The sequence below is a fragment of the Citrus clementina genome, unplaced genomic scaffold (assembly GCF_000493195.1).
Source record: "Citrus clementina cultivar Clemenules unplaced genomic scaffold, Citrus_clementina_v1.0 scaffold_6, whole genome shotgun sequence".
Lineage (NCBI taxonomy): Eukaryota > Viridiplantae > Streptophyta > Magnoliopsida > Sapindales > Rutaceae > Citrus > Citrus x clementina.
The window spans coordinates 22220096-22244993 of record NW_006262139.1 but is presented as its reverse complement, the minus strand read 5'-3'; the positions used below and the strand labels follow the sequence as shown (position 1 = coordinate 22244993).

Genomic DNA, 24898 nt, shown 5'->3' with positions numbered 1-24898 from the left:
TTTAGGGCTTGTTCTTAAACTTGTTCGTCTCTCTTGACTCAACATGTTGGACTTTGCAAGGCTTCGACAATTTTGCTGTGCCCCAGCTAGGAAGTAGGAATTAGGAAGGTGATTACAAATAGTTTGAACTTAAAAATTAGGCCATATTGTTTGTCATCTATTTTTGTTCATTGAAACCGGCTGCCCTCGGTAGATATGATAATGAACCGAACGAGATGATGGGTCACTGAGTTGACATAATAACATGTCCAAAATGCATCAATGGAATGCAATAAGGCAACATCTAAAATAAGTTTTTTTTTTCTCTCCAACGCCTTAGCAGTAAGAGCTACAGCCAATGAAATTCATTTCACTTCTGGCAAAAAAGTCCCAAATCAAGGGGGGAAAAAAGAACCAGTTGTCAATTATAATCTAGATAAAATGCTATCAAGGGCGACAACAACATTCTCATAGCACTGATGAACTCGCGATGTGTCTTTATCTCTTGCTGCGTAATCTAGCTGCAATGGTCACCAACACAACCGTCAATTTGTAAAGATTAACAGCACGCAATGTAAACGAGATCAGCGAAAGTGATAATTAACATAAAGAAAATATCCAGAAGTGTCATCGGTAAACATAAAAACTATAAGCAATGGACTTTTAACCGTCACCAGTGACTGGTTTTCAGATTGCGCGTTTGAATGTGATCATTTGGTTCATCTTCTCACAATTAAGCTTTAACGGTAACCGGGATAGAATTAACTATTTTGGTGGGGATATGGAAACAACGTAGAGGACTAAACCCATAGGGATATGGCATTATCACCTGGAAATAACGATTCAGAAAACCATTCCAGTGAAAACAGATCATCAATTTCCTGATATACTTGATTCAGTATCATCCTTTATAAGCATGCTTCTATCTAACCTTTCTTGAAAGGAAAACAGGGCATGTAAAAAATGTGTTAGACTAGTGTTGCAATGAATCTTATCTTAAGCTTCTGGGAACCCAAAACTAGAGCACTGGATTGGCACATAGTAATGGCATGCAAGGACAGACAAATGAAAGTAAACATCTTACTTTGGCGACACCGTTGAAGAGGTCAGAATAAAGCTTTCGCAGCTGAGGCCTCTCAGTGGCTGGTTTGTTGTTGATTAAGGTATAAATATCCTGTTTCAAGGAAGCCGAGCTTGCTCGTAATGCCTTCTGTGCTTCACTCCATGACTCTGATTCTAACAGAGCTTTTACATGCAATAAAGATTGTGCATGATATCTAATTCCACTTTCTGCCTGTTCAACAGTCTGATCAGGAGCCACCATTCTAAATTCAAAGGCATTGGCAATATCTTCTCTGAAAATTGCTTCCCTTGCCAACAGTGTTGATGCCGTTACTGCTATAACTCCTATTCGTCGACGGATATTACATTGGAGGACATTCTGAGGCATCCCTTTGGAGCGACAGGCCGGTTGCTGATAGCATGTGAAGGTTGGGTATAGGCGTGGTAAAGTACATTTTGAGACCAATGGTTTCAACGCCATATCCCTCTCGAAACTCTACTAGTACAACTCAGTTGCTCATATTATGTAGTCCGAAAGCATCTGAGCTGAAAAAAGAAACACTTATCAATGAGAATATTCATCTTGCAGAAAGCATGTGCCAAAGAGAATGATACTAAGAGTTATTGCAGAAGAACATCTGGTTGTCATACAGAAAACAAAATTGGAAATTAACTGCCAAATCCGAGGTAATTATCTAATAGCAATAATTGGACAATAATACAACTTCACCTAATTGATGTATGCTGATGTTATGGATTTCATAATGAGCGACTTCAAAAAACAAATACAATTCCGCCGTGAAGGATGAACTTGAATTCACAGAAAAATTCGACATTTATCTGCCCAGAAAAGAGACAAGTTTTCTGGAGAAATGAAACAGATAGAAAGAATTGCTTTTATCAATTCAATAGGCAGACCAAAACCCATTTGAACTTTTCAAATAACTTATTAATAGGTGTATGTTTATGGAAAGAGAGAGAGGGAGATACCTGTTGCTGGCTGTTATATGCTCTGAAGTTGGGAAGCCAAAGAAGCACATGACATATCCTCTTTCTTGCCTTACCCAACAATTCTTGAACCCATTACATGCTATTAGAATGAACATTATCACATATCTCCTTTAGATTTTGCCAAAATTTCATGTAGAGAACAAAAATATATCTATAAGCAAACCACTCCCCAGTTGTTAATCCACTGTTTATTTACATGCAAGGGAGTCAATAGCATTTCGGTAACTTTATATGAAAGCAATTTATGACATGATTAGATGTGAACATTCACTTTAGAGACCCTTGGAAATGTTAACTACAACTTCCTATTACAAAGTATAGATAAGAGTGGCATTACTATTATTTATTGTGTTTGAGAGGGTAGTGGATTTTCAATACTTTAGTAGAAAAATAATGACTTCGATTGTGTCTTAGTACATCGGAAATTACAATAAAATGAATATGGTATGTGTACTTGGCTTCTTTAAAATTTGTTAATAAAAACTTAAAATATAAAAAAAAAATACATTGTCATATTTTACTTTTATTATGTTGATTTTGGTTAATCTATTATTACAAATGATTACTTAAAAGTGCTGAAATTGTAGATTATAAGATCAGTTATGCTATTTTAATATGCTTAGATAATTCTTACTCAATGCTTTTCTTTTAATTTAATGAAACAACATATTTGTTTTATTATTATTTAATTTAATTAAAAGATTGAAGATTAGTGGTCAAATTTGTGATTTACATATGTAGCTTTGACTTTGTGTATTTGATTGTTCTACAGTTAATTACGTTTCCTCAATAATTGTTAGGTCATTTTGCTCAAATTACTTGATGTGTTGTTTAACCATGGTCGACAGTAGAGCTGGCAAAATGGGTCATCGGGTCGTGTTCGTGTCGTGTCAGCTTCGTGTCGTGTCAAATTTAGGTCGACCCAAACCCGACCCATTTATTAATCGTGTCAAAATATTGAGACCCAAACCCGACACAGAAAAATAACCGGGTTACCCAATAACCCGTTTAATATCTATATATTGAACAAAAGTTACATCAAATATTTACACACTATCATACATACGTATGTACATAAATACATACATACATACATACATACATACATACATAATTTATCGATATTATAAAATATACATATCTACCAATATATTACACATGTACACTATTGAGTTTTAATTTTATATATATATATATAATATTATATATCAATATTATAAAATATACATGTCTATCAATTTTTACACATTTACACTATTGAAGCTCTAAATGTATGTAAAATTTTATAAATAAAACATTGTGTTTATATTCACCCTTTTAAAGAATAAAAAAAAAGAAAATCATCTCTAATATTTGAGTTTTAATTATAAGAATATGTAAATTATTTTAAAATAGAAAATATAATCGGGTCATTGATCGGGTAAATGGGTCAATAATTTTAACCCAAACCCGACACGGAAAAAAATCGTGTTGACCCGGACCCGACCCATTTAATAATCGTGTTAAATTTGATGACCCATACCCATTTATTTATGTCGTGTTCGTGTCGGGTAATCGGGTCGTGTCAAATTTTGCCAGCTCTAGTCGACAGGGGATATTTTACCATTTATGTAATTTTATTCTCTTGAGGAGATATTTGGAAAACAATGGGGGAGATTTGTGATAATTCTCTTCCTAGTATGTACTACAAAATTAAAACCCTCAACAGCAGTAAACAGTTTTAGGCGCGAGCGACTCCTCTAATTCGACAAAATGCGGACCAGACAAGATTCTAAGACGCAGAAAGATCAAGCTTCAGGTCACTCTCTTTTCTCTTTACTTCGTTAAAAACCCCAAAATTCTCATTCGCCTTTTGCTTTTCCACATTGTTTTTCTCTAATTTACTGAACGATAAACTGTGGTTTAAATTAATTAGGGAAGGAGAGTACAGTTAGAGGGGCACTGCGTGATTCAGAAAGTAGCCACAATGAGACTGGTTTTGTTTCACTTTCTCTAAAAGCATTTCTTTTTTAAAAAAAAAAAATCAGATGATTGCCCACAAAGCAACAAACTTGATGAACTTAATTCAATAGAAATTGGTACTATATTTTAGGAACACTTGCTGAGACATCACGAGAAGGAGTTGGTAAATTTCTTAGACGTGTCAACGCTCGTAGCTCATCACGTAGTAAGAAACAAGATTGTGCTGTTGGCTTGGTAAGTTTCATTCTTATTCTTATTATTATTGTTATTTGATTGGTTAGCTCTGTAATTTCACATGATGTATCAGTTTCTTTTGCCCTCTTAGGAGCTTGATTTGTTGTTTCCCTAAAGCTAGTTTAGAATTTGAAGGCAATTTCTTTTTCTTTTGTTTCTGTGTATAGAAATTTTTGGGGGTTGTGAAGTAAATGCCCTGGAATAATTTTTTGATTTATAACTTTAATTTTTCAGTTTTTTGTTGTTGTCTTTTCAGCCTACGAGTGTGTTAAAAGTAAGTGGGAAACAAGAGGTGGATAAAAGAGTTACTTGGAGTGATGTAGATGCTCATGGGTGTAGCAGAGATGCAATGGGAAACACGTTAAGGGAGGTCGATGAGGGAAGACTTCAGGACAATGTTTTGGATGGTGGGGAGGAAATGTACGATTCAGATTGGGAAGATGGATCAATTCCTGTTGCATGTTCCAAAGAAAATCATCCAGAAAGTGACATTAAGGGTGTCACGATTGAATTTGATGCAGCTGATTCTGTTACAAAGAAGCCTGTTCGCCGAGCTTCTGCAGAAGATAAGGTCAAGCACCCTTCTTTGGATAGCATTGGGCATGACTGAGATGTCATTTTTTCAGTAGTATAATTTTACAGCTTTGTGGAATGAACCAGGGAGTTTCTTCTTTTTGCTACAGGAATTGGCTGAGCTCGTGCACAAGGTTCATTTACTCTGCTTACTTGCAAGGGGCAGGTTAATTGATTCTGTTTGCGATGATCCTCTTATTCAGGTTGAGTTTGGTATACTTTGAGCTTATGACAAACTTCATTTCAATAGCTTCCCCGAAAAATTCATACTCGGTTATTTGTAAAATCTCTTACGTGTGCAGTTGCAAACACAGCATAAATTGAAATAGAAGATAAAGAGTGATTTTTCATTTTCTCTCTCTTAATTTTTTATTTTCTCTCTCTTACCACTATACATCTGTGGCTGCATGTGCTGCCTACATTGAAATGGAAGAAGATAAAGAGTTTTTTTTTCCTTATGAAACTTTATTGTCACGGCAGGCTTCTCTACTTTCTCTTCTGCCATCATACTTGTTGAAAATATCCGAAGTCTCAAAACTCACAGCCAATGCCTTATCTCCTATTGTCAGTTGGGTATGGCTATATCTATCCTTGCCCTGAACCAGCTGTCTTTGGTTATATTTTCATGATTTATCGCACCATCTTCTAGATGTTTTTGTGTAAAACTTGCAGTTCCATGACAACTTTCATGTTAGAAGCTCGGTTAGTACCAGGAGATCATTTCATTCAGCTTTGGCCCATGCTCTTGAAAGTCGTGAAGGCACCCCGGAGGAGGTAGTTTTCTTCTCTTTTTATTGGGGAAAAAAAAGTGATTTTTTTCAACTAATAACTTTTGATATAGTATTGGATGTGATAAAAAAAGGTGGCCTTTATCAGGACTGGTTTAATTTCTTGCTGTGTTATTTTTATTGTGATTATTTTTTGTTTCGTAGTTCTCTTCTACTAAATGATAAATATCATTCCTTGGAGGCTAGTATATGCACAATGTAAAGTGAAATGGGAAACAAAGTGATATATGCATTGCAAATATAGTTATTCGAAAAAAAGGTGGGATGGAGAGAAAAAATATGTGAAGTGACCAAAAGCCATCAGTAATTGGAGCACTGCTTCGCAGACTTTGTGTTTGCCACTCATTAACCTAATACCTTCTTAGTTGAAGACTCTTGAGTCTCTTTCTTTATTCATCTCAGTTTGGTTTGTCCGCCATTGGGTTTAATTCATCGCTTGGTCTCTGTACCTGAGTTGGAAACCGAATTTCTTTTTGCTTTGCCTTTCTGTCAGTCTGCTTAAATATTTCAGGAATATTACTGTTTTGCACTCTTTTATTTATTAGAAATAAGTTTTCTTGCAGATAGCAGCATTATCTGTGGCATTGTTTAGAGCTTTGAAGCTAACAACCCGGTATGGTTATACTAAAATTGTGAAAGGCATGGCATGTTTGCTGATAAATAAATTTTTTTTTAATTATTGTTAATCTTTTTTTCGTTGACTCTCTCTCTCTCTCTCTCTCAAGAATAAGTCCTTCAAGACGATACTTATTCCTTGAAAGAGGTCCTTTGTTATAATTCCTTTTATTTTGATCCTAAACAGTCTGTTAAGCTATTTTCTTTTTATTTTTAGAGGCTATGTTACTTTTAATCTTATATTGAGATATTTTTCAGATTTGTCTCCATTTTGGATGTTGCATCCTTGAAACCTGAGGCTGACAAAAATGTTTCTTCAAATCAAGATAGTAGCAGAGTAGGTGGGGGAATATTCAATGCTCCAACACTCATGGTTGCCAAACCAGAAGAGGTTTTGGCATCTCCTGTTAAATCATTTTCATGCGACAAAAAGGAGAATGTATGTGAAACTTCTTCAAAGGGTTTGCCTGAATGTAAGTATAGCAGTCCAAAAAGCAACAACACTCAATCTAAAAAATCTCCTGTTTCCTGTGAGTTGAGTAGTAGAAATTTGGATCCATCATCTTCCATGGCATGTAGTGATATCTCTGAAGCATGTCATCCTAAGGAAAAATCTCAGGCTTTGAAAAGGAAAGGGGATCTTGAGTTCGAGATGCAGTTGGAAATGGCTCTTTCTGCAACAAATGTTGCCACTAGTAAAAGCAACATATGTTCAGATGTGAAGGACTTGAATAGTAATTCCTCAACTGTCCTTTCAGTTAAGAGACTGAAAAAAATTGAAAGCGGAGAATCTTCAACTTCTTGCCTGGGAATATCAACAGCAGTTGGATCAAGAAAAGTAGGAGCTCCACTGTATTGGGCAGAAGTATACTGCAGTGGTGAGAACTTGACAGGAAAATGGGTGCATGTTGATGCTGCCAATGCAATCATCGATGGGGAGCAGAAGGTAGAAGCTGCAGCAGCTGCATGCAAAACATCTTTAAGATATATAGTTGCTTTTGCTGGTTGTGGAGCTAAAGATGTGACCCGCAGGTTATGCGTTGTCCATGATTACTTAATTGTTTTGCATGTTTGAAATTATAATCTGCAGTTGTTTTCTAATTAAGCATAACTTTAATAGTAATCGACTGCTTGACTATAGGTGCATTGCCAGCCTTGTGGATGGGGGCATGTTTAATTTGAAGCTAACATATCTGTAGTAATGCTATCTTTCTCATTAGCTTACTGGCAAGTGTAGAACAACATCGGGACTTTAGTGAGATGTGATAATAAATCGCTGAAGCTAGAGAATGTTTGTGTTTGCTACTTTCATGAACATGTGTCTAATATATATATAAAAAATAAGAATTAGTTAAGTTAGGATGCATCATTTTACTGTGAGACTGGTATAAATCTTACTGTTCAGATCTTAATTTTTGGACCTCTGGTTCACCTTTGTAATCCTTTTCCCCTTTATTTATCGTATACAAGTTTATCTGTTTGTCAAAACTTCCAGGCACCATCAACTGTATGGAAGAAAATTCTCTCTGTCTTAGCTGCAAAGACGATGTTAGATCCCCACTTAAATTTCAGGGACATTTGATAATTATTTGTCACATGATGTTGATACCCCTAGGCATTCTATATAATTTTTATCCAGTTTGCTCTTTGTGTCCTTTAGAAGTTTTCTGTTCAGTTTAAAAACTATTAATTAGAATATATCCATGGAGCAGCTTAAAATGTATAGCCAACCTATTTCTTTCCTCATTAGAAAGAGGAGTTACTGATATGTCATTCTACAGGTACTGTATGAAGTGGTACAGGATAGCGCCAAAACGAGTTAATTCTGCTTGGTGGGATGCAGTTTTGGCTCCATTGAGGGAGTTAGAGTCGGGAGCAACTGGAGGTATGACCCAAATGGAAAAGAGACATGTTAATGCCTCCAATATACTTGAAGCATTGAAAACATCCAATTACCCGTATCGAGATAGTTTCCCTAATCATGTCAGCTTGTATGGGGATTCAGACCTTAATGTAGAGTCTTCTGCAAAGGATTCTTTTGTTGCTGACAGGAATTCTCTTGAGGATATGGAGTTGGAAACTAGGGCTCTAACTGAGCCTCTGCCTACCAATCAACAGGTGTAGTTTTTCATCTAGTTTTAGGGAACAGTGAATTGATATTGTTTAATTAGCATGGTTCTAGAAGTTGTTCTAACAGTAATTAAATATTACTTTTGCAGGCCTATAAAAACCATCAATTATATGTTATTGAAAGGTGGCTTAATAAGTATCAGATACTTTATCCAAAGGGTCCCATTCTGGGTTTCTGTTCTGGACATGCCGTTTATCCTAGGAGTTGTGTCCAAACACTCAAGACAAAAGAAAGGTGGCTTCGGGAAGCATTACAGGTTAAAGCTAATGAGGTTCCTGTGAAGGTTTGCTCTGGCTGATGGGATACTTTTGCATGAGTGCGTATGATAGCTGATTGTTTTACTGTGGTTTCATTTACACTAATATATTTCCTTCAGGTAATAAAAAATTCTTCAAAATCCAAGAAAGGACAAGATTTTGAACCTGAGGATTATGATGAGGTTGATGCTAGAGGAAATATTGAACTATATGGGAAGTGGCAATTGGAACCATTACGTCTCCCAAGTGCTGTTAATGGGATTGTGCCAAGGGTGAGTTGCTACTACTCCATGAATTACAATGTAATTTATTTTGTAGTAAATAAAATATGTGAGATGGGACATAAATTGCATGGAATTTGCATGTGCATGGTTAAATTTTCGCCCTCAAAAGTAGAGAAAGCTGGTATAAAATCAGAGAAACATGGAGGCCAAGACACAAAGATATTCAATATTTTTATTTTTTTTAAAAAGGAAAAAAATAGAGTGGGTAAGCCCAAATCAATTGTTTTTAGCCCTCTACCTCCCCCTGAACTTGGGCAGCTGGCTAAAGAAAGCCGCTTGAAAGCCACTCAGTCAAAACCTCTAAGGGCTGCAAAGATATTCAATATAATACAAGTACAATTGGAAAAATCTTCCTCGACGCCCTGATTATTTTCCACAAAACAGTAAGACTTCAAAGATTCATGCCTGTTTGTTTGCTTGTTTAAGTTCTATAGGCAGCTGTACTATCACTGAAATCTGACCTCTATTTTGATTTCTAGAATGAGCGTGGTCAAGTTGACGTGTGGTCTGAGAAATGCCTTCCACCAGGAACAGTACACTTAAGGTTGCCAAGGGTATATTCTGTGGCCAAGAGACTGGAAATTGATTCTGCACCTGCCATGGTTGGCTTTGAATTCAGAAATGGTCGCTCTACTCCTGTCTTTGATGGTATTGTGGTGTGTGCCGAGTTCAAGGATACAATACTAGAGGTAAAATATATCTGGACTTCGTGTTTGAAATGCATGTTTTCTTGTGAAATTTGAAACTTTCACTAAATGCTCAGGAGTTAGTAAAATAAGAGAAATCCATTGAATGGTTTTATAACTTTTCCCTTCATTACTGAAAGTTTAGACTTTTACCATGATATAGTTGTTGCATTTATGTATTTGTGTGTGTATAGATATACACATACGCACACAGAGTTTTGTTCAATTAAGGGATCCCGCACTTTAACTAAAGTGCGGGATCTCAATTGGAGCCATTTGATTAAAATCTGCACAGGGTGGGCCCTATTATTAGCAGATTTTAAAATGAAAAAGCAATGAGCCAATGGCTCCAATTGGGATCCCGCACTTTAGTTAAAGTGCTGGATCCCTTAATAGAATACAATACTCTCTCTCTCTATCTATATACACATATAATTCTTCTTTAGTTCGGACTAATGTGGGTATCTGTACCTGAAAATGATTATACATACATATATCGTATCAATATATGGCTTACGTTATTTTTTGCAATGAAATGCCTAGTGTTGAGAAGGTTTCTGCAGTTGTAACTAGTAGTGATATCATCCTGTGTTTTACCGAGTTCTAAGCCATTGAGTAGAAGACCATCTTAAAAATAAAAAATGTTGATTACTTGTTCTAGGCATATGCAGAAGAAGAGGAGAAAAGAGAAGCTGAGGAGAAGAAAAGAAGGGAAGCACAAGCTACTTCTAGGTGGTATCAGCTTCTGTCATCCATTGTAACTCGACAAAGGTTAAACAACTGCTATGGGAACAATTCAACTTCACAATCATCCAGCAATTTCCAAAACGTGAAGAAAACTAATTCAAATGTTGGGGTTGACAGTAGTCAGAATGATTGGCAATCTCCAAACCAAGTAGATAGAGGTGACACTAAATTGCATGCTCCTTCTCCCTTCCAATCAGAGGAGCATGAACATGTATATTTGATAGAGGATCAAAGTTTTGATGAGGAGAACTCTGTAACAACGAAGCGATGTCATTGTGGCTTCACAATCCAAGTGGAGGAGTTATAGCACTGCTTTTGCTATTTTGGTTTAACCCCAACATGATATGTCGAAGCAACCTAAGCAATCAGGCTACATTTTAGGTCCGGGTGTTGTCTCTTCTCAGGTAATAGCACTCACTATTTATTACTAATAACAGAAGCTTTTGATTAGTCTTGTAAATTAGCATAGCAAAGCTGAATTTTTTGTTTTTGTCTTTTTTATTGAATTTACAGAGAAACTTATAGCGGATATTGCTTTAATTATAAAAGAACAAATATTTTTAAATTCAAACTTGTATAATATGTAAAAAGGTTTGAACTTAATTAATGTATAGGGAAATTTACACTCGTCCACCTGTTTGTTTTGTATTTTTCAAAAATACACAAACACTTTTTTTTTTTGCAGCGCGCCACCTGAAGTTTGTTTTTGGTTGCATTCATCCACTTCCGTCAAATTTCCGTTAGTGGATTTAACGGAATGTTAACGAAATGACCTTTTTACCCCTCAAAATTATAATTTAACCCAAAATAAATGGAAATTGGAGATAAATTGGATGGATTTAATTTTTTTCAAAGGTGGATGCTAGAAATTGGAGGAAAATAGCGTTTGTTGCTTGATAAATTTAGAAAATTTGTATTTATTTTTTTGAGAGACAAAAAAATAAATACACAAAAAAATAAATACAAATTTTCTAAATTTAGCAAGTAATAAACACTATTTTTCTCTAAAAAAATAAATATAAATTTTTTAAATTTAGCAAGCAACAAACATTATTTTCCTCTAATTTCTAGCATCCACCTTTGAAAAAAATTAAATCCATCCAATTTATCTCTAATTTCTATTTATTTTAGGTTAAATTGTAATTTTGAAGGGTAAAAAGGTCATTCCGTTAAATTCATTAACGGAAATTAGACGGAAGTGGACGAATGCAACAAAAAGTAAACTTCAGGTGGCGCGCTGAAAAAAAAAAAAAGTGTTTGTGTATTTTTGAAAAAGACAAAACAAATAGGTGGACGGTTGTAAATTTCTCTAATGTATATGATTTATGAGTGATTATAAATAACCTGAATATATTTTAAAATCTACAGTAGATGATAAAACTCTGCATTGACAAGAAAACACAAAATAGAAAGTAGATATTTTTCATAGTGCTTTGGTCTTTGAGAAATAAATAGGAGCCAAGTGACCCCTTTCCGAGCTGGGTGGGGAGCAGCAGTGTGACTGAATAACAAAGCAATGAAATGGAAGTTTGCGGAGTTTGGATCTTAGTATCTTACAACAATTTAACTTGTGTTGCCTTTGTTTCTATGTGGAATGGAAACAAACAATTACTAATTACTTTATTCGACGATGACAACCAAAAAAGATGTTAAATAACTTGGAAATGACAACAGAATAGGTGTGAAGTGGGGTTTCCCTCAATCACAATAAAAAATCTTCTTGGGGCAGGGTATTGAAGTGGTGCAAAAATTAGTGAATCACTGATAGATTTGCTGGAACAGTGGAACAGTATGCCCAGTCCACGTAAGCATTTTTTCCATCACAAAGTGGCCCATTTATTCTTATTTCCAAGGAGAAAGATGTGCGTGGGACGGGGGGGGGGCACCATTGTAAGACCGCCTCAACATACTCTTCTGGTGCGTCCGACCAGCCATGGCATGCTATTTGATAGGTCTAATGAGTCCTAGGAGTAAGATCTACAAATTAAATGAAATGGGATCTATATCACTCGGAATAAAAGATTTTGTTGATGACCTTTACGCAGTCAAATTATCAGGTCTTGGATAAGTCAGGCGCATCACCCAGATCTCCTCACTTCCAACATACCTGAAGTCACATCAAGTTGAACTTAGTTGTTGTTGCCTACAATATATATATAGGGAAACTGTGATGCAATTGTAGTATTATACCACAATTGTATTCAGCCGTTAGATTTTAATAGACTCCACCAAATCCAAGTGCATCCAACGGCTGGATGTAACTGTGGCACGGTACCACAGTTGCACCGTAGCATAATCATATATATATATATATATATATATATATATATATATATATATATATATATATATATATCTTTTCCTATTGCAGGTGTCCTCGTTTATTTTTTATTCAGACACATTTTAAAATCGCAGAATTTAAGAGAGTTAGTTTTTAATTCTTTAAAAACGTACGATTTTATAATTCATTCAGTAACCAACACTCTTAAATCGTACGGTTTTAAAATATGTCCGCATTAAAATAAATGCGGACATCTAGAATGAGAATATATATATATATATTTATTTATATAATTAGCTGCTGTTGTACTTGTAAAGCAACTCTTATTGTCAATGGCGAGAAGAAAAAGGGAAGAAAATGAATTAAAGTCGATACTCTAAAATATTTGATGCTTTGACTCCGGATAACTGACTACATTGCTTACACATGCAAAACAATGACAGGATTGCTTTACGAGCCTTGGACTTAGATAAATTAAAAATGGCTAGTGTGGTCCGTTGTCTACTAGAACCACCCATAGATATCTATTGCAATCAATCTAAATCAAACATATTATGAGATTATGGCACAAGTCAAATATTTGATCATATATATTAATATGTCTACTCTATTAATATTAATATCAAGAAGATATGTCTATTCATAATTTACTAAGAGAGTAGTATTTTCAGAGTCTGCGTAAGAGGAATCGAACACACGCCCTCTATATTCATGTGTGTGGCAACTCACGAGTGCTACGACCTTTTGATCCAATAAATTTTATAAACTCTACATGATTCATGAATTAACTTTAGCAATTTATTCAAAACCATACTGGGAATGATTTCAAATTATTCACATTCGTTTTCCAACACTTGCTCCCACGTCCCACCAAGTCTGATTGTGATGGGAGTGCCAGTGTGTGACCCACTTGAAGTAATCGGTGAGCAAGAGCACTGAAGATGACGGTACACAAAACAAAATAAGATCCATGAAAGTTTGGAGTGTCTGTTGCTATTGGCTTGTCCAACTCAAACCCAGTACGAGGTTCTTGCTGCTGTTGCTGGCCTGGCTGATGGCACGCAATTAAATTCAAATCATCCTCACCAATTATAATCATAAATTCTTGTCTGATTACCTTTTACGCCAGAGTGTCATGATCAAAATCCCAAAATCCAAGTCAATGATGTAACGAAAAATGACCCAATGAATGATACCTTTGCGTCTAAGGCTCTCATCTCAGGCTAAATAACTTGAAAATTCGACCAGAAAATCAAGTGTCACAATCAGTTTCATGAAGTCAATGTTTCAAGCTGAATAACATTAAGAGAAAACGACAGAATTAACCCAAACCATCATTAGTATCAATCATCCTCTGCGTCAAGTAAGAAACCAATCAAAGCCTCGATATCAACTACATCATCCAATTCTACATTTCACTTACAACACAATAACAATAACGAAGCTAACAACGTCACCAAATTCTACAACCATGCAAACAACAAAGCAGTAAGCAACCGCCGCCGCCGCCGTTAAATGTGAGATGTCCTAGTGTTCAACACTCATTTCATTGAATTGAGGCTTCACCTTTGGAGGCCGACCTCTACCCCTTCCAGTCCCTGTCACAGTTGCTGTAGTTGTAGCAGTTCCACTAATCCCACCGGAGGGCCTTGCCATCTTTCTCGGACGTCCCCTTGGCTTCCCACTCCCTGTTGCAACCTTAGGTTTCACTGGCTTCGGAGAAGCACTGGGGTCCTTTGGTGGGCGTCCCCTGGGCCTTGCTGGAGACGAATCTGAGCCTCCTGGCATTGGAACCTTTGTCTTGGGCGGTCTGCCACGGCCACGCCTTGGTGGTGCATTAGGATCATGTTTCATGTAATTGTTTTTCCAAAACACCAGCTCCCCAGTTTCCTTCATTCTGTTTAGGTGGTGCGATAAGAGTGTTGTGTGCCCAGCTGGCAAGTGCCCATATTTCGATTCAATGTATTTCGAAATTGATGTCTTGTTTGAGCCATTACTCTCATTCAGTGCTTCAATAGCTGACGAAATCATCTATGTAATAACAAAATGCAAACATAATCACAATAGAAAAACAAATGAGAGTTTTTCGTTCATGAAAATAAAAACTGTGATTTAGAAACTGTATACACAAAATGAACACACAACTAAAACCGCGAAAATAAATCCAAATAAGCTGGAATAAAACCACTCTTTTTTTTTTTTTCACTAATACAAATTTTAAGGGGAAGAACATAAAATAAGAAGTAATGAAGCAATGAATAACAAGGCTTTCCCTGGCTGACGCAAAATCTGTATCACAGTTCCAATCAAACATCTATCTAAAACACTGCATCAGCTAAATTACACTGCACTTTAAGGTCAATGAATCCTTTTTTAGAAGGAGGGAAAAACTTAATTATGGATTAAAACATGTAAATGGGAATTGAAATAAAATTGGCATCTCCCAGAATTCGCAACAAATCTCTTAAAATCTCAACAAAAAAAAAAAAAAAGACAGACATGCTAAGTAATTGAAAGTCATTTGTCAGTTGTCACTAAGCCAAAAAAAAAAAAATTTAATTTTTTAAATGTAGAATTGCCCATCTAATATTTTTGCATATCAAAGATTGAGAATAATTCTCATAGTACTCGAATTATAGCTCAATTAAGACAAAACTGTGAAATACAAACAAAACTAAAGAGTAAAAATAAAAAAAGTCATCTTTGTATTAACATCCAAGAAATGTACACCAGTAAAATTTTTCTCCATTTTTTAAAAACAATTTTTTATTTTTATTTTCTCTCAGTAGTCCGTAGCCAGAATTTAAAGAAAAAAGGGAAAAAAACTAAAACTAACCAAGATGAAAACAACTCAGATCAATAACTGCTAAAAGTTCTAATTTTTAGTTAATTAGAAGAGTTATGATTTACCTGAGGATATGGAGGCAGTGTTGGTAGCTTATTAATCTCCTCAGCTGCCATTGTTTCTTCTGATTTTCACGCCAATTATTTTTTTTTTCTTTTCAAAAAAAAATTAAAAAAAATTCACTCACTGAGTCCACTATGTCACTGAGTCACCAGATCACCGAGTCACCACCAGCTTCAATTCAATAACTAACAGAAAACCCGTTGATTTTTGTTTGCGTGAATTAAAACTCAAAAAGATAATGATTTTGAGAGACGGGATTTATGAGAGGGGGCTGATGACATATTCTCTTGAACTGATGCAATAGACGGCTGGAAGTGAATCATTGGATGATGATCTGACGGTTCATGTTTTGTCCTGATGGGTTCACCCGGATGGATGACGTGGCGAGTGCTTATTATTAGTTTTTTTGTGGTTTGAAATTACGGGATTATCCATTACATGAGGTTAGCTTTTCATTAGGTTTTTTGTCGTGGGGTTTAATGGTCCCCTCTTGACACGTAATTAAATTGAATTAATAAGTAAAAGTGGGGGGGGGGGGGGGGGTTTTCCTCCCCTTCCTTCTTTTCTCCCCCCTTCTCCTTCCCCTCTTTCCTTCTTTTTTCACTTTTCCTTCCCCCCCCCCTTTTTCCCCCCTTTCTTTCCTTTTCTTCTCTTTTTCCCTTATTCACCTATCACCCCCTTTCTTTCTACTTTTTTCCCTTTTCCTTACTTATCCCCCACTTCCTTCTTTCTTTATCTTATCTATCCTATCTTTATTTTCTTTTTTCCCTTTTCCCTTTCCCTTCCCCCCTTTTTCTTCTCCTCCTCCTCCCTTCCCCCCCTTTCTTCTTTCTTTTTCCTCCTCTCTCCCCCCCTTTTTTTTTTTTTTCTCCTTCTCTCCTTTTCCCTTCTTCTCTCCCTCTTCCTCTTTTTTTCTTTTCCTCTACCCTTCCTATTATTTTCCTTATTACCTTTTCCTTATTTTTCATACACTTTCTTTTTTTTTCTTCCCCTTTCCCCTCTTATTTCTTTCCTTTTTTTCTTTTCTCCTATCTTCAATTAAATAAACATGTAAGATTAGGTCTTTTTTTCTTTTTTATAAGCTTTTAATAACATGAAAGGTGTCTCAATTGATTATGGAATTTAATCCTATTTTATGGCGATCCAACACAATTATGAGTATAGTTTACTAAAAGTTTGTTTAGCAATAAACGCAAATATATTAATTTATTTATCGAAACAATGTCAATACATTTGATTTGAAGTTATGGGTGTGTGGCCCCAGTTGTTAAGATTAAGGCTCAATTAAGAGTGGACAAGTGGCTGAATCATTTGCTTTTAGCTAATATTTATCCAAATCCATCCACAAAAGCTTAAAATCTGATTCCTCTTCTTTTACGTTACCCGTAAAATTATAACTATAATCTCCCAAAAATAACAAATCTCCTTATAATCCTTGGCTTCGATCAATATAATATTCTGAGCTTTTTCTTTTTTCTTTTCCTTATGCGTATATACGAGAAAGCAGAGGCCAATGGGGGAGCAGACAAAACCAGAACTGTTCGAACTTAACAATGGAAGTATACGTATCAAGATCACTAACTATGGCGCCATCGTTACTCATCTTTTCGTCCCCGACAGACACGGTCTTCCTTTTTTCTTTTTAATCCTTTTTCTTATAAATACAAATTTATATTTTATTTACGCTGATTTTGATGTTGGATTTTAAAGGGAATGTGGCTGATATTGTTCTTGGTTTCGACTCCATCGAATCCTATATGGTGAGTTTGTGATTTAAAATATATATTTAAAAATACTAGACTATAAATATAAATATCACGACAGTTCCACAGAAAGGAAAATAAAATAAAGTATTTCCGTTGCCGGGAATCGAACCCGGGTCTTTCGGGTGAGAGCCGAATATCCTAACCGACTAGACTACAACGGATTTGTTGTTAATGACTTGAAATGATATAATGTTTAATGACTGAGAAAAATAATGGACAATTGAACATTGGGAAATTGAGGGTCTTTGCTGGTCATTTAAGTAATCTCATAGCAGTTGCTTATTAAGCTTTGTTGAATTGGTTTATGCTTGATGATTAATTCTTCGCAACACTGTTTTATGTCATCAAAAGTAACTTATTGGGATTTGTTCCGAGCAGAAAGACAATTCACCTTACTTTGGTTGCATTGTGGGGAGAGTTGCAAACAGAATTAGGGATGGGAAATTTGCACTCAATGGAGTGCATTACACTTTGCCTGTCAACAATGGACCAAACAGTCTACATGGTAAATGCTAACATAAGATTCTACACAAAAAGTTCATTAATGAGTGTACATTATTCTTGATTATTGTTGTCTCTTTAGGTGGTAATAAGGGATTTGATAAAGTGTTATGGGAGGTTGTGGAACATAAAGATGGTGATCATCCATCAATTACCTTCAAGTATCAAAGTCGCGATGGAGAAGAAGGTTTGTTTGCTCTTAATCTCATTCTTGTTGTTATGCTTCGCATTTTCTCGAGATTATATTTTGATTGAATCCTGAATGCAGGGTACCCTGGAGATGTTACTGCAACTGCTACTTATGCACTTACTTCGAGCAAAACAATGAGACTAGACATGGAAGCAGTGCCTAAGAATAAGGCTACACCAATTAACTTAGCACAGCACACATACTGGAATTTAGCGGGGCACAACTCAGGGGACGTGCTTGATCATTCACTTCAGATATGGGGATCTCAGATTACCCCTGTAGATCAGAATTCTATTCCAACCGGTGAATTCTTGCCAGTTAAAGGCACTGCTTTTGACTTCACTTCAGAAAAGAAAATCGGCAACTCTATCACTGATGTCCCTGGCTTAGGATATGACCACAACTATGTGCTTGACTGTGGGGAGGAGAAAATAGGCTTGAAACACGCAGCTAAGGTTAAGGACCCATCTGGTTCCAGGGTTTTGGACTTATGGACAGATGCACCCGGCATGCAGTTTTACACAGCGAATTATGTGAACGGTGTCGCTGGGAAAGAAGGGGCTGTTTATGAAAAGCATTCGGGGTTATGCTTGGAGACACAGGGGTTTCCGAACGCCATTAACCAATCAAATTTTCCTTCGATTGTTGTTCAGCCAGGCGAAAAGTATAAACAGACCATGTTGTTTGAGTTCTCAGCTGAGTAAATATTATATTTTATAGAGGCATGGGAATAATACCATTTTTTTCCTTTTTTATGTAATTTAGTGTTGACTTTCCTTTTGGGTGATTTATTGCTCTATGGACCTTAAATGAATTTCACGTTTACAGTATATATAAGTGATATAACAAGTTAATCGTAAGATGAGTATATGATGATGATGCATGTCTTATATCAGATGATCAGCTAAGTTTCTAATATTTGTAGAAGCATTTCATCAATATTACTACCCGTTTTACTAAATATGTTGAGTCCTGCTAAGTCTATTCCGCTAAGTTTATTCTGGTAAAATTCTTGGCTTCCCTGCACATCAATATAAAAACATCAGATGTATAGATTTTTCTACTATTTTTCGGCAAAATCTGTCTACTTTTTTATTAGACCTGGCACTATAAATTTACGAGGCTTCTTTATGGAACACTAAATTTTAAGTAAAATTCAATTTCGAGTACATTATTCCAGTTTGGTAGGATATGCCTTTGTCGAGTTTTATATAGCAGGCTTGATTGGGACGATAAAATTTTCATATTAGAATGTCTGCAAATATACTCAGGTTTATCACATACAAAAATATTACTGGACTCATAGACACCTAATTGAGACTCATTCTCCTATTATATGAAGCCTACTAATGGAAATTTGATGACAAGCACAATGAACATTGATTCTGAATTGAGTGTTTCCAGATAGTGGAAACCTATTCAGTAATCGAAAACCAGGGGAACAAGAACTATCCATTCTTCTTCCCCTTAAACATTTCCCGGTACTTTCTCAAATGAAATGTAATTGAAAAATGACTTAACTTGAGCCCCACTTCACCCTAGCTGTATAAACTTTCACATGTTGTAGACACACTCCCAATCATCTCTCACCTTTGCCATGAAAAAGGCGGTGAGGTGGGAAACTCTGCAAAATTCAGGCTTTACATCATTCTGTAGAAAGCCTGAAAGACAACTTCGAGGTTTTAGCAAACCTTTTTGTTTTTAGTCTGCATGACATTCAATAATCTAATGAAACCAGACCAGGATCAACTCTCCATCAAGGGATCTCCCGGCTTTCTGCAGAAAACATAGAACTGCAAGAGCATTTTTAGCCAGCTGGCTCAATGCTGAGTTCTCATATCATTTATATCTACAATGCCATCCTTCTCTTCCTGAGAAAAGCAGTCTGCATTTGTCGAATAATTTGTTAATATCAATTCAATCACTCTATGATAAGACTGAAATGAATATATAAAAACGAAAATTCCTGTAAAGTTACCTCTTGTCTTAGCTTGCATTGTTATTCTCTATATGTTCACTCCAGATTATCATCGTTCATGTTCCTTACGCGGAGTTCAACATCTCTCAGATCACGAAGATGTTGCAAGATCTCTTGGAGAAGATCCATCCCTTTGTCTCCTTTCTTTATGGAGCTCATACAATGCTTCAGGAACTCCCTATCTGCTTCAAGAGCTTGTAGTCTCTGGTAAACATGATCAACCTCCTCTTCAATGGCTAGTCTTTTGCTATCAGGATCAAGCATGGAAACTGAAGAGTCGTTCGCTTCAACAGAATCAAATTCCACTTCTTGTTCATATATCAAACCTGGTTCTCTTTCATTATCTGCTGCATCCAAAAGTGGAAGGAGACTCTTTGCCATGGAAGCCATAGACATTCTCTCAAGATTAGGCCTATCCTTTGCAGAACCATTTGAGATAACATTTCCTACTTGATTGCTAGAATCATGATTCTCATCGAAACTAACCTTTGAGGACTGCTCTAATGCTTTTAAATCCTCAATGAATTGATCATCACCTATTGTGATTAGCTTCTCCTCCAACGCCTTTAGCTGATCTAGAATGGAAAGCCTCTCTTCCTCAAATTCTGTCAATGATTCATCAAGAGTTGTCACATGCTTAACACAATCTAGGGCCATTTCCTCCAGATTTAGAACGCCATCAGCTGGAGAGTTGTCACTACTACTTTCATGGTGGCCACAGAAGCTACTATCTTCATCATCCCTTGGTTCACGATTAAGATCAATAGATTGGTCATCAATATCCTCTGAATTGCTGCAAGAAGCAGAAGAATTTCCACTTCTTACGCTTCCATTAATGCTTCTCATCATCACCATTATCTTCTCTTTTTTCTCATAATCCAAAACCTTCATGCGATATATCTCCAATTCTTTCTCAAGTTCCTGCTTCTCCTTCTCCCTCTTGACCATGAGCTCATTCAGAAGTTGCAAGGCTTCCTGATCATATTCAGCCTGTTCTTCCATCATCCGCTGGTACTGCAAAGCTTCCATTTGCATTGCTGCCTTCTCCTCTTGAAGCCTAGTTATCATAGCCATTGTCTGATTAGCAGCAACTGCTGAAGCACTCCTTTCTTCCTCCAGTTCTGAATATAAAGCACTAAAGGCTTTTCTTTCAGCTCTTAAAGCTGATTTCATCTTCTCAATGGTTAAGATAGGATCACTACATTCCATCTCACTTACTACACTTCCATCTAAAGACTCCTCTGTTCCCAATTCTCTTTTCTCGAATAATAGTAGTTTCTTGTGCAAGTAGTTGAAACTGTCAAGAGAAGTTGGGGTGTCGGGAAATTTTTCCTCCTCTACTTCATTAGGCTCCGAATGTGTGGATAGGATCCCTTCTTGATTCTCACCAACCAAATTCAGTTTTTCCCCTGTGAGACCTGTTTCTTCCTGCTTTTTATCTAGTAAAAAATCAAACTAGAGTTAGATTCTTATCTGCAAATTTCATCCGTAGAATTGATTACTTCATTATGGAGGTAAAAAAAAAGATACAGCTTTGATGCTTACCATGATCATTCTGAACCATATTTGACTCAGAGGTGTTAACAACTTCAGCACCATTGTTGTCCTCAGAAGATTGATCTTCTTGTAGGCATGGCAATGACGAAATTGGTTCCCCAGCTTGAAGCTGGCCATCTGCATCATCAGCTGCTTCCGTGCTTTCCAAAGTCTTGGATTTGGTTTGATCCGCGCGTAAGTTAGATCCATTTGTTTCTTCTGGATGAGTCACATTAAATAACGAAATTAGTAATGCAAGAGATGCACATGGGGATTTCATGCTAATGGATAATAGAAGTTATAGTAATATTTATGTCTACCTGTAGGCCTATTTTGTTCATTCATTGTTTCTGCTTCAACTTCATCAACGGATAAAATTTGATCTACTTGATTATTAAGAACTTGTTTGAACTCTTCAGCCATTAGAATTGAAGAATTCTCAATTTCATCCACTCCAATCTTCACCTGTCTTTCAAGTTTCTCGTACCTTGTCTTCTCTGTTGTACCGTCATCGATTCCATTTAATTGTGCCTGTCCTAAGACATTGACTTGTGTTTCACTATGTATTGCAGGATGAAAAGTTTCATTTCCATGATCTTGTGTTTTCAGCAGTTCCTCTTCTAGATTGCAAGATCCTTTATTCTCAATGGTTAATGAATCAATCAATCCAATGGGAATTACGCGAGTAAAACCAAAATCAACATTTCTTTCTGAAGCCAGGTTGATAATTTCAAGTGAATCATCCTCTTCAGAACAGCATGGAATTATTGTATCATCACAAGAACTACGAACGGAGTTTTTACCTGTGTCCTCACCTTCATAAGCTTCTTTTTCTTCATATTGCAAGTTTGATACAGACCTTGAACAGTTTTCCTCTGCAACTTCCGTGAGGCCAAAGCTATCAATATCCGAAATTACCTGAAACTCTTCTGCAGCATCTTTTCCATTATGACTTGATAGTCTTTGCTCTTTGGACTCACCTCCATTGTCGTCGTCATCTCTTGCTTCTATAATCAACCTACCTTCCTTGCTGTAGTCCAAAGCACCCCAAGATGACTTGAAAATCAAGTAAGGAGGATAAGCTTCGCTGTTCAAGCTCTCATTACAGCAATAACATCTGAAATCTTGATCACCCTTTTCAAGTTTGTGTGAACTCACCCATGAAATGAAAGCTATCCTTCTTGCCATACCAATAGATTCCTCGTTCTGCTGCTCCCGAGAAGCCAAGCATTCCATGCACATATTTTCTGTTTCAGCCAATCTTTGATGACTCGAACAATAACTCAGCTCTGAAATCTCAGTTGCATGTGTGTGACACACAAGATCTCTGTAAGATTTTGTGTTCTTTCCAGGCTCCAAGATATGATCAACTCTAGAACACCATAAGCAGGGTGGTTTAAGGCCAAAGTAGTTGGCATATTTTGTGATCAAGTAAGTGAACAAAGAGTTGAGTAAAAGGAAAATGATCAAAATCCATTCAAGAACTGCATACACTAGAATTGCAGTGATTTTGTTGGTGCTTTTTTGCAACATAGTTGCAAACTTGTTTGCAGCCATGTATTTGTTGCCAAGTTTTCTCGTTATTTACACACAAAGAAAGAAAGACAATGGGGGAGAGAGCACAGAGGAATATGAAACAGAAGCAACAATAAAAGAAGAAAGCTTTCAAAAGGTGACAAAGTAACAAAAGCTGAGATTCTTCTTAGAATGTTGTATTATACATTATACTTTTAACTGTAAAATTATTGCCCGTGTAGGTTTTAAAAACTTGAAACACAACGTCTGAACATTTTATTAGAAAATTATGTGTTGATTAAAATGACTTAACATGCTGCTAAAATTCTAAAATGGAGGCGAGTGCTTTGTTACTTTTGTCAAATATTTTAACTGATTCACAGTCAGAATTTGCAACCCACCTATCCCTTTTGCGGTTTTGCCAATTTGGTCCACCAAAATTGATTAAGGTCACTCCATGCGCAAAGGAGTGACTGTGGCCTACCAAAATGGCTCGAGGGGCCATGATATTTATAATATCGAAATGGCCCACCTGCAATAGCAATGCAAGACAGACGCTCTTACATTTTAGCTTTGCGACTTATATTATATCATTTTTGTTATTAAATTTTTAAATAAAATCTACAATACACCCATAATAAAGTACAGCCACATGCATAATTCCAACTCACATCCAGTTGTTTTTTTTTTGGATTGTTTGAGCTTTTTAAAAAAAATTAAACCATGCTCTCTCATATGGATGACAATTGGTACAACTCGTGGGTTTGTCGTTGTTAAACTTATATTTGTAAAAAATTTAAGGATTCGCATAGGTTAGAATTGTTCCATGATAGAGTACTGATGATAACCATATGATTATAAAAATAAGTAATAAATTTGCACTTACTGTTATGATCTGACAATCATTATCAATACTCTACATTAGAACTGCTCTATCGCAACCACCGCCAAAATGTAAATTACCAAATAAGTAAAATTAATTAAATTAAATTAAAATATCACTAATATTAAAATTAAAAATTATATATTTGTGTGTATGTGTATGGAAGGAGAAGGGCATGCAGCTGCAATGAGTTATGTTATGTTTAGTAAGTAATTAGGAAAATGAGTAATAAATAAATAAATATATATATATATATATATATATATATATATATATATATATGATTAAAAAATTTTAAGATTTTATGATTAAAATTCAAAATATAAATAATCTTAAAAAAGAATGTGGGTCGACGGATATTTGCTCGAATATTCGTTAGATTTTTTCTCAATACCAAATCTACCCATAATCCGCAACCAGTTTAAATTTAAAATATCAAACTCGTCCACAACCTGTAAATTATCGGTAGTGAAAAAATTTCTACAAGTAAATTTATGGGTTTGCATGTAATTTTGCTATCCCCACTCTCTCTTTTACCTCATTGCTTTCTTTGATTACAATGTTTTTCTTCTAATTTTTTCTGCATAAATGTTAACGTAAACTATAGATTATATTTTTATTAAGGAAACTTGGGATTCTATATATATGAATGAAAGCAAGAGGGGAGAATGATGAAACTTAGGTGTCAAACAGTGGCAGGCATCATGAAAAGGCTAAGAAGAAAGATAAAGTTGGGTGGAAAAAGGGAGGGAAATGGATCAAATTAGGGATTGTGATGGCGACTTGAGAACCTTTGTGTGAAATAAAGCGTTAATTAATGTGTTGGGATGATGGTTCATCACTTTGCTTTTGCTTTTGGTGCATCGGCTTTATTTTCTTTTAGCTTTTTCAACAGTTTATTCCCGGATTTGGGAATCATGAAGAATTTTAATCCAAGGTGTTAAGAAAAGGGAAATTTGCTACAGAAATTATATTAAAAGAGAGAACAAGATTGCCAAAACCAAATGCCAA

The 24898-nt window shown here is 35.8% G+C and overlaps 5 protein-coding genes and 1 non-coding gene across 15 annotated transcripts; 2 read left to right on the top strand and 4 right to left on the bottom strand.

Moving 5' to 3' along the window:
• Nucleotides 1-37: 37 nt before the first annotated feature.
• LOC18038329 (psbQ-like protein 3, chloroplastic) lies at nucleotides 38-2078 on the bottom strand. 6 transcript variants are annotated; one of them, XM_006430512.2, is made up of 4 exons: nucleotides 2032-2072; nucleotides 1772-1881; nucleotides 1064-1582; nucleotides 38-500 (listed from the first exon to the last, which is right to left on the bottom strand). In XM_006430512.2, exons 3-4 carry the CDS (start codon nucleotides 1520-1522, stop codon nucleotides 405-407), a joined length of 555 nt encoding a protein of 184 aa, XP_006430575.2. In that variant the 5' UTR covers nucleotides 1523-1582; nucleotides 1772-1881; nucleotides 2032-2072; the 3' UTR covers nucleotides 38-404. The 6 variants fall into 6 exon arrangements, with proteins under 6 accessions (XP_006430575.2, XP_006430574.2, XP_024037396.1 ...); XM_006430511.2 differs by lacking the exon at nucleotides 1772-1881 and having other exon boundaries at nucleotides 2032-2078; XM_024181628.1 differs by lacking the exon at nucleotides 1772-1881 and having other exon boundaries at nucleotides 1064-1587.
• Nucleotides 2079-3673: 1595 nt separating this feature from the next.
• Nucleotides 3674-10853, top strand: LOC18038328 (DNA repair protein RAD4). 5 transcript variants are annotated; one of them, XM_024181996.1, is made up of 14 exons: nucleotides 3674-3850; nucleotides 3968-4027; nucleotides 4145-4248; nucleotides 4505-4819; nucleotides 4932-5024; nucleotides 5302-5394; nucleotides 5494-5595; nucleotides 6173-6222; nucleotides 6483-7256; nucleotides 8006-8342; nucleotides 8444-8638; nucleotides 8732-8884; nucleotides 9155-9279; nucleotides 9376-9467. In XM_024181996.1, exons 1-13 carry the CDS (start codon nucleotides 3805-3807, stop codon nucleotides 9260-9262), a joined length of 2430 nt encoding a protein of 809 aa, XP_024037764.1. In that variant the 5' UTR covers nucleotides 3674-3804; the 3' UTR covers nucleotides 9263-9279; nucleotides 9376-9467. The 5 variants fall into 5 exon arrangements, with proteins under 5 accessions (XP_024037764.1, XP_024037765.1, XP_024037766.1 ...); XM_006430510.2 differs by lacking the exon at nucleotides 9155-9279 and adding an exon at nucleotides 10244-10853 and having other exon boundaries at nucleotides 3679-3850; nucleotides 9376-9585; XM_024181997.1 differs by lacking the exon at nucleotides 9376-9467 and having other exon boundaries at nucleotides 9127-9248.
• A 3116-nt stretch (nucleotides 10854-13969) lies between these two features.
• LOC18039294 (HMG-Y-related protein B) lies at nucleotides 13970-15759 on the bottom strand. The gene is made up of 2 exons (XM_006430509.2): nucleotides 15521-15759; nucleotides 13970-14641 (listed from the first exon to the last, which is right to left on the bottom strand). The coding sequence occupies exons 1-2, from the start codon at nucleotides 15569-15571 to the stop codon at nucleotides 14138-14140; spliced, it is 555 nt and encodes a 184-aa protein (XP_006430572.1). The 5' UTR covers nucleotides 15572-15759; the 3' UTR covers nucleotides 13970-14137.
• A 1241-nt stretch (nucleotides 15760-17000) lies between these two features.
• On the top strand, nucleotides 17001-18696 carry LOC18039293 (aldose 1-epimerase). The gene is made up of 5 exons (XM_006430508.2): nucleotides 17001-17143; nucleotides 17229-17278; nucleotides 17663-17789; nucleotides 17868-17972; nucleotides 18054-18696. Exons 1-5 carry the CDS (start codon nucleotides 17032-17034, stop codon nucleotides 18677-18679), a joined length of 1020 nt encoding a protein of 339 aa, XP_006430571.1. The 5' UTR covers nucleotides 17001-17031; the 3' UTR covers nucleotides 18680-18696.
• TRNAE-CUC lies at nucleotides 17373-17445 on the bottom strand. Its single transcript has one exon. It is a non-coding gene; the product is annotated as a tRNA-Glu (tRNA).
• Nucleotides 18697-19206: 510 nt separating the features above from the next.
• On the bottom strand, nucleotides 19207-23160 carry LOC18038282 (myosin-binding protein 3). The gene is made up of 4 exons (XM_006430507.2): nucleotides 21810-23160; nucleotides 21499-21708; nucleotides 19954-21392; nucleotides 19207-19860 (listed from the first exon to the last, which is right to left on the bottom strand). Exons 1-3 carry the CDS (start codon nucleotides 23044-23046, stop codon nucleotides 19990-19992), a joined length of 2850 nt encoding a protein of 949 aa, XP_006430570.1. The 5' UTR covers nucleotides 23047-23160; the 3' UTR covers nucleotides 19207-19860; nucleotides 19954-19989.
• Between the last annotated feature and the right edge of the window lie 1738 nt (nucleotides 23161-24898).